We start from the raw sequence: 8,394 nt of genomic DNA on the forward strand, positions 1-8,394 counted from the left end.
TTTGGAGAGCCCAGGGCCTCCAGCTTCTTCGTCTTTCCCCACGTCCAGGGTTTGCCTAAACTGCAGACTCCTAAGGCCCTCACCCCTCGGTCTGGCCCTGTGTCCACCTGGGAGAGAGCTGGATTAGGATCCCTCTCCTGCCGGCGACCGTGGGGTCGACCTGCGAGAGACCGCAGCAAGGCGGGGCGAGCCGTCCCGGGGGCGGGGCGGGGCGGCTCCCCGGCTCCTGGCCCGCCAGCCCTGACTCACCCTGGCCGGCCTGCCCGGGAACTCTGCGGGAGTCCCGACCGCTCCACTCCTTGGGACCTAGGAGTTGGGCCCGGCGTCCATCCCGGAGCGGTGAGTAGGGGGCTCTGGTCCATGGGGAGCCATGGGTGGGGGTCAGCCTGGAGCCCTGGTCTGGCCCTGGGGAAGATCGCTCAGGGGCGGCTGGCACTGTGGCTTGGGGGATGGGGGGGATGGGGTGAGCAAGCAGAGGCTCGGAGCTCCTGTTGTGACAGCAACAGGCAAGAGTCGACCTTGGGGTCTTGACCTCTGTTCTGTCTGGGGTTGGCGGCTGGGAAAACAGCCGTAACTCAACCTGGTGAGCTCCTGAAAGTCCCATAGCCCTACCACTTGGGGTCCTCACCAATTTGCTGTCTGAGATTCTTGAACTTCAGGACTTCCCTGACATCTCCCACCCCCAAGTCCCAGTAGGGAAAGTGCTTGTCTGGGAGTCCATAGGCCTGGACCAAATTCTGCTACTAACTGGTCGGTGATCTTCCTTCACACCATCCCTCAGTTTCCCCTTGTGAAAAAAAGCAGGGGTTGGGTTTTGTGCTTCTCAACGCTGAAAAACAAATGGTTTGCTGTTTCAGGATGGCCACTTAGCATGTAGGCTGTGGATGGAGATGTGGACTGGGCTGGGAGCACATGCTACCTCCAGTCCAGCAGCAGGAGCCTGTCCACCATGTTTTGGGAGGCAGGTGGCTTGAGGAGGGTCTGTGAGGGGAAGGAAGTGTGGCTGAGGCATAGTTGAGAGGACCATGTGGTCCTAGACTGACAAGACCCTCTAGCCTGGCTTTCTGGGATATCCCTCTAGGGTTCTTTTTTATAAAGATGCTGTAGCTCAGTGAGCCATTCTTTCATACCGTGTAACAGAGTGAGTGACATCAGACAGGAAGGTGGGGGGGGTCAGGTGGACCAGGCTCAAACACCACTTATAACTGTAAAACCCTAAACAAGTTTTCTCTCTTCCATGTCTGGAAAACAGTGCCCCTGACACCCACGCTCCCAAACTTGGGATAATATTTAGCATTGACTGCTGGAGGTGTGCTCAAGCCTTTGAATGCCCGCCTAGCAAGCATGGAGCACTGAATTCTGGGTGGTACAGGGATACCACCACCCCACCAAAAAATTCAGCTTTGAGAACATCAGGTCTCCATTGCCACTCTTTTCTGCCCCTCCCCAGTTCTGTGAACCCCTTCTCCTGGGCCCTCCCACCAGCTCTGCTCAGACACAGGGGGCCAGCCTTGCGTCTAGGGAAATGTAATGGCAGGTTCTGGACGATCCAGTTTGAGTCATGGAGTCAGATAATGATAATTTCCCACATCCGTGTCTGATTCTGTCCCCTGGGAGCCTCTGCTCCATCCTTGTCCTTGTCCTTGTGGAATCCTGAGGCTTTCTGTCTTCTGGCCTGTGATTGTGTACTTGGGAAGAGGGCAGCCAGGCAGGTAGGTGGTGAAACTTACAGCATTGTGAGCTGGGTCCTAAAAGATGAGCCAGAAAAGAGTGTTGATCCTTGGCTATGTACACATCATTTCTGCTGTCATCCTCAGGGCTATGTTCTGGAAGGATCCATCAAGGCCACCCTAGGTAGATGTTACTGCTCCCTGGTTTTGGGTTTTACCTCTGCTCAGTGTGGGTGTTTGCATTTTGTACCCCCATGCACAAATATGCATGTTCCAAAATGCCACCAGGTGTCCCTTTTGGTGGCTGCCATATACAATGATCTCCTGGATGTTGTTGAGCTACACTGGGCTCATTTTTTTTGTAAGATTAGACAGTGATGATGGAGGCTGGGACTTTTTTTATTTAGCTTTTTGCATAGGACAGGGACGCACATAGTAAGTGTAGGGGACAGACCATCATGTGAGGGTGTGCTCTGGGCATCTCCTTGTATGCATCTGGTTCCTCAGGAGTCTGAGACCCACGACATGTTCCTCTTGTATAGGAAGGCTTGTGCCTGCCACTTGCCTGCAGATTTCCCATATGGAGATGGGAGCCTCAGAGGGGATTAAGGGGTCTGGTTATTGTAGCTTGCCTCGTTCTTGGCCTGGTGGGCGGACTGGACCTGCATCTTGTATTATGGTCCTCACTCAGGAGTCACAGGGGATACTCAAGGGACATAGAAACAGAAAAAAACAGACACAGACGTGTCAGAGCAGTTGGGTGGAATATGAAACAAGGGACCAGGGTTTCTTTACCCTTTCTGGGGAGATGAGGGACAAAAGAGCATCAACTGATGGCCGGAATGCTCCCTTCCTGGTCCAGCCACAGGTGATCAAGGCGAGGACTGGGGGCTTCTAGGAACCTGTATGAGAAGCCAGGGGGTTGGGAAAGTTTGGATGCTGGGAATGGTGAACTGCCTAAAGACCTCCACTCTTTCCTTCCCTCTCCAGCCTCAGCAAGTGGCTGCCTGCCTGGGAGGATGACATCCCAGCTTGTGCCTCACGCCCCCATGTTACTTGGGCTTGGCCCGTCTGTATCTGCAATAATAATACCTTGGTTGAAAAGGAAACCAGGGCTAGACAGAGTGGGCTGGCAGCCCAGGAGCCTGACAGCCCAGCCCCATGTCAGTCACCAGGCCAGTGGTAGGTGTCACTGTGAGAGTTTTCCACTTTTGGATCTTACACCCTTTAGACATTCCAACATCCTCCGTCTCTCTCAGAGCTGAGGTCTCCTGCCTCTTTAGAAACTCAGGTGTCCCGGTCACACACACACCCCAGGCTGACTGGCCACTCCCTAAACCCTGGGGCCCAGGTAACCAGAGCACAGCCAGGCTCCAGCCGGCTTTTCCGGTTGGAGGTTGAAGGTGCTGCCCAGAGTGGAGCGCCCCTGGAGGGGGTGGGGGACCCCACGCCCCGGAAGTCCTGAGCCTTGGGACACTGGTCAGGTGCAGGTGAGAGCTGGAGTCAGGACACACCCGAGTTGATGTTTTCGGGCTTCCCTCCTCAAGGGTGGGGAGAAGGCCATGTGGGGAGCCTGGGAAACAGCAGCGCTGTGTTCTGCTCTTAGAGGGCACCCACTCAGATCTTGGCGGGGCTTTGGGGAGAAGCCCTGAGATCTGTGGCCTCCTGATCTGGGAAGGAGGTGAGGTCTGGGAGATGGGGCAAAACCCAGCTAAGAGGAGAAGGAAGGACACTTCTCATAGGTTCTGGATTTTGAGCAAAGGCCTGTGTCTGGGTCCCCTAGGGATCCTCCTACCAGGCACCTCTTAACCATGATTTCTCTACCCTGCCCGCTGTCTCCCCGCCTCCTACAGGCAGGATGATCCCGGTGGCCGAGTTCAAGCAATTCACGGAACAGCAGCCTGCGTTTAAGGTTCTCAAACCCTGGTGGGATGTGTTGGCTGAGTATCTCACCGTGGCAATGCTCATGATTGGGGTCTTCGGCTGCACCCTTCAGGTGAGGGGCGGGGCCATGAAGGGGCGGGCCCTGCACTTGAGGAAGTCCAGAAGCCTTCCTGTCATTCAAGAAGGGGGAGAGGAAACTGAATCCAGAGCTCACTTGCACACCAATTTTGACCCATTACCTCCCCACCACCACCACCACCATGGCCACCACCAGCACACCACATTTCCTCTTTTCTTTATTTTTCTTGCTATGTAGCCCAGGATGGCTTTGAACTGCCTCACTCTGTCTCCTGAATTCTGGGATTATAGGCATGTATTTTTTTTTTTTTGGTGGGACTAGGATTTGAATTCAGGACTTTGTGCATGCAAAGCAGATGCTCTACAACTTCAGCCAGACCTCCAGTACATTTCACTTTGGTTATTTTGGAAATGGGGGTCTCATGAACTATTTGCTAGGGATGGCCTTGAACCACGACCCTCCCAATCTCAGCCTCCCAAGTAGCTAGGATTACAGATGTAAGTCACCAGTGCCCAGCAAAATGGATAACTGCATTTTTTTGGGGGGGGCGGGGTTCTGGGGTTCGAACTCAGGACTTCATTCTTGCTAGCAGGTGCTCTACTGCTTAAGCCACACTTCTAGCCTTGCCTCTACTTTTATAATGCCACTTATCCCTGGGATCCAAAAAGGGCTGCAGTTAAGTTTGCTAGGGCTGTTATTAGCCAAGGAGCATAGGGAGGGCTTTGGGGAGAAATTTATTGTCCACAGTTCTAGAGGCCCATGGATGCCAAGGTGTCATGGACAGGGTAGGTTCCTTCTGTGGCCTGTAAGAGAGAATCTGTTCTACACCTCTCTCATAGATTCTAGCAGCCCAGGAGTTCCTTGGCTTTTAGATGGCAGTCTCCCTATGTCTTCCAATGGCCCTCATCTGTGGCAAAATGTCCCTTTTCTATAAGAACACAGTTCTACATGATTAGGGTCCACTCTAGTGGTCTCTGCAAAGCCCCTATTTCCAACTAAGGTCACATTCACAAGAACTGGCGGTTGGGACTTTAACATCTTTGGAGGGAAGGAACACAACTCAACCCAAATCCTTTATTTCTGACAAAAGATCGATGCTGAAGTTTAGCAAAAGTCAACTGCTGGCCAACTGTCTGGGATCAGGCTCTCCCAGTCTCAGCCTGTTTCTCTCCCCCACAATTTCCTAGGCCCGCTCACTCTTTTTTCACCCTCTCCCCATCCCCAGGTGACGCAGGACAAGATCATCTGTCTCCCCAGTCATGAACCACGGGAGAATCTATCAGAGGCCCCGTGCCAACAACTATTGCCTCGGGGTGTTTCTGAGCAGATGGGAGGCCTCCGGGAGTTGAGTGGCCTTAAGAACAACTTGGACCTACAGCAGTATAGCTTCATTAACCAGCTGTGCTACGAAACAGCCCTCCACTGGTACGCCAAGTACTTCCCCTACCTGGTGGTCATTCACACGCTTATTTTCATGGTCTGCACCAGCTTCTGGTTCAAGTTTCCTGGCACCAGCTCCAAGATTGAACACTTCATCTCCATCCTGGGCAAGTGTTTTGATTCCCCATGGACCACACGGGCCTTGTCTGAGGTCTCTGGAGAGAACCACAAGGGCCCAGCTGCTGGACGACCTATGGCAATTGTGGTGGCTTCAGCAGGGACTGGGCCAGGAAAGGCAGGTGAAGGCGAGAAGGAGAAGGTGCTGGCAGAACCTGAGAAGGTAGTGACAGAGCCTCCCGCTGTCACCCTGCTAGACAAGAAGGAGGGCGAGCAGGCCAAAGCCCTGTTTGAGAAGGTCAAGAAGTTCCGAGTACACGTGGAAGAGGGTGACATCCTCTACACCATGTACATTCGGCAGACAGTGCTCAAAGTATGCAAGTTCTTTGCCATACTGGTTTACAATTTGGTCTATGTGGAGAAGATCAGCTTCCTAGTGGCCTGCAGGGTGGAGACCTCAGAGGTCACTGGGTATGCCAGTTTCTGCTGTAACCATACCAAAGCCCACCTCTTCTCCAAGCTGGCCTTCTGCTACATCTCTTTCGTGTGTGTGTATGGAATCACCTGCCTGTACACACTCTACTGGCTCTTTCACCGGCCCCTCAAAGAGTACTCCTTCAGATCTGTGCGGGAGGAGACAGGCATGAACGACATCCCTGATGTTAAGAATGACTTTGCCTTCATGCTGCACCTCATCGACCAGTACGACTCACTCTATTCCAAGCGCTTCGCTGTTTTCCTCTCTGAGGTCAGCGAAAGCCGCCTGAAGCAACTCAACCTCAACCACGAGTGGACACCTGAGAAGCTTCGGCAAAAGCTGCAGCGCAACGCAAGGGGGCGGCTAGAACTGGCGCTGTGCATGCTCCCTGGACTGCCTGACACTGTCTTTGAGCTCAGTGAGGTAGAGGCACTCCGGCTGGAGGCCATCTGTGATATCTCTTTTCCCCCAGGGCTCTCCCAGCTGGTGAACCTCCAGGAGCTCAGCTTGCTCCACTCGCCTGCCAGGCTGCCCTTCTCCTCCCAGATCTTCCTGCGGGACCGCCTGAAAGTGATCTGCATCAAATGTGAGGAGCTCCGCGAAGTGCCCCTCTGGGTGTTTGGGCTTCGTGGCTTAGAGGAGCTGCATCTAGAGGGGCTCTTTCCTCCGGAGTTGGCTCGGGCTGCAACCCTTGAGAGCCTCCGGGAACTGAAGCAGCTTAAAGTGCTGTCTCTACGCAGCAATGCCGGGAAGGTACCAGCTAGCGTGACCGACGTGGCTGGACACCTGCAGCGACTCAGCCTGCACAATGACGGAGCCCGTTTGCTTGCCCTCAACAGCCTTAAGAAGCTGGCGGTACTGCGGGAGCTGGAGCTGGTGGCCTGTGGGCTGGAGCGCATCCCCCATGCCGTCTTCAGCTTAGGTGCTCTGCAGGAACTTGACCTCAAGGATAATCACCTTCGGTCCATTGAGGAGATCCTCAGCTTCCAGCACTGTCGAAAGCTAGTGACGCTCAGGCTGTGGCACAACCAGATCGCCTACATCCCCGAGCATGTGCGGAAGCTCAGGGGCCTTGAGCAGCTCTACCTCAGCCACAACAAGCTTGAGACCCTGCCAACGCAGCTCGGCCTGTGCTCTGGCCTCCGTTTGCTGGACGTGTCCCACAATGGGCTGCGTGCCCTGCCACCTGAGGTGGGCCTCCTGCAGAACCTGCAGCACCTGGTCCTCTCCTACAATGCCCTGGAAGCCTTGCCCGATGAGTTGTTTTTCTGTCGAAAGCTGAGGACATTGCTTCTGGGCTATAACCACCTAAGTCAGCTCTCTCCCCACGTGGCAGCCCTCAGGGCCCTCAGTCGCCTGGAGCTTAAGGGCAACCGTTTGGAGGCACTACCAGAAGAACTTGGCAACTGCACAGGGCTGAAGAAGGCAGGGCTGCTGGTGGAGGACACCCTTTACGAAGGGCTGCCCACAGAGGTGCGAGAGAGGATGGAAGAGGAATGAAGCTGGGGGAGGGCAGGTTGGATACTTCAGCCCTGGCATTGTCTTCCAAGGGAGCTGGCTAATGGGCCCAGCCAAGTGAGGAGGGACAGAGATATTAGCTTTGTGGGGCCCAGGTGAGATCCTTGCTAGGCAGGCACTCTATCACTTGAACCACTCTGCAAGCCCCCCAGGTGAGATCCTTGGACTGGTTTGTCTAGGGAGAGACAGGAGGTTGTGGATTTGGGGAGGAACCCTATTTGGAAGGATTAACTTAGTCACAGACTAAAACCGCACCTGTGTCTTTGACTAGCTGGCCTGCCCTCTCTCTGCACATTCCAATTCAATTAGTGTCCTATATGGGAGTGGGGACACATCCCAATGGATTTTCTAACCCTCCCCCCTCCCATGCCACAGAACAGCTTATTTCTGGGGTTCTCTCCAAAGGAGGGGACAGAGACAAGGGACCAGCTCTGCCACCCCATCCAAGATTTGATGCCAATTTCTTATTTAGTAGTTGTTTGCTACTGACGTTGTGCTCAGAAACAATGGTTCTTATATTTGGCTGTGCATCAAAATCCACACAGGAGCTAGGATAAAACAAAACATGCCAAGCCCCACCCCAGAAATACTGACTCAGGAGCTTTGGGTGGGGGCCAAGAACCTGCTCATAAATAAGCACACCAGGTAATTCTGACACAGGTGGTCCTGGGACTATATGGTGGAAATGCTGACCTAAAGAACAGATTTTGGAACATCTTGATTCTGAGCCCCTTTTAGGTCCTAGACCCTTTGAGAATCTTATGAAGCTGGGTACCTCCTTCCTTAGGAAAATGCTAACACACACACACACACACAGAGCAGATCTTTCAGAGGGCTGTTCATGGATTTCCTAAGTTTGGCTAACTCCAAGTTAACACCTGCTGTAGAGGCTACATTTTTCTGAGGACATGCAAGGACTTTGGGTTTTTTTGGATGTTCCCTGTGAGGGAACATATATTGGTGGGTGCTTAATAAACATTAATTATGAGAGCTATAATTCATCTCTGTGTGCACTGATCATTGTCTGAGCCTTCTTTTTCACGGGACTAAGTGTCGACTGCTGTCTGCCAGAATCAAGGCTGTGATCCATCCTGGGAGGAGAGGTACCAAAGGCAACCTAAAGCAGGGCAAGGTAGAGACCTCATCTAATCAGTAAAAATTGGGTGGTGTCTTCTGTTTGGCTTTTCTCCAGAGAACTCCTTTTTCTCTCCCTCCCCTTTTATCTTTTTAACTCCACACATGCTTCTGGTCCTTCCACCACCAGGAGT

General features: G+C 53.4%; 1 protein-coding gene across 6 annotated transcripts; it reads left to right on the plus strand.

The window, feature by feature from the left end:
* The first annotated feature begins 226 nt into the window (after positions 1 to 226).
* Positions 227 to 8,123, plus strand: Lrrc8e (leucine rich repeat containing 8 VRAC subunit E). Of its 6 annotated transcripts, none has more exons than XM_074054243.1 (4): positions 236 to 339; positions 2,661 to 2,852; positions 3,524 to 3,666; positions 4,859 to 8,123. In XM_074054243.1, the coding sequence occupies exons 2-4, from the start codon at positions 2,690 to 2,692 to the stop codon at positions 7,106 to 7,108; spliced, it is 2,556 nt and encodes an 851-aa protein (XP_073910344.1). In that variant the 5' UTR covers positions 236 to 339; positions 2,661 to 2,689; the 3' UTR covers positions 7,109 to 8,123. The 6 variants fall into 6 exon arrangements, with proteins under 6 accessions (XP_073910346.1, XP_073910344.1, XP_020038258.2 ...); XM_074054244.1 differs by lacking the exon at positions 236 to 339 and adding an exon at positions 488 to 1,712; XM_074054245.1 differs by lacking the exon at positions 2,661 to 2,852 and having other exon boundaries at positions 227 to 339.
* Positions 8,124 to 8,394: the final 271 nt, after the last annotated feature.

The sequence above is a fragment of the Castor canadensis genome, chromosome 14, assembly GCF_047511655.1.
Source record: "Castor canadensis chromosome 14, mCasCan1.hap1v2, whole genome shotgun sequence".
In the NCBI taxonomy this organism is placed as follows: domain Eukaryota; kingdom Metazoa; phylum Chordata; class Mammalia; order Rodentia; family Castoridae; genus Castor; species Castor canadensis.

What these genes read in the sequence shown, in the direction of transcription:
- Lrrc8e (XM_074054243.1), top strand. Translation starts at nt 2,690, where the DNA reads ATGACATCCCAGCTTGTGCCTCACGCCCCCATGTTACTTGGGCTTGGC. An exon ending in TGTCAGTCACCAGGCCAGTG is followed by an intron (nt 2,853 to 3,523) that starts GTAGGTGTCACT and finishes CGCCTCCTACAG; the next exon opens with GCAGGATGATCCCGGTGGCC. An exon ending in TCTTCGGCTGCACCCTTCAG is followed by an intron (nt 3,667 to 4,858) that starts GTGAGGGGCGGG and finishes CCCCATCCCCAG; the next exon opens with GTGACGCAGGACAAGATCAT.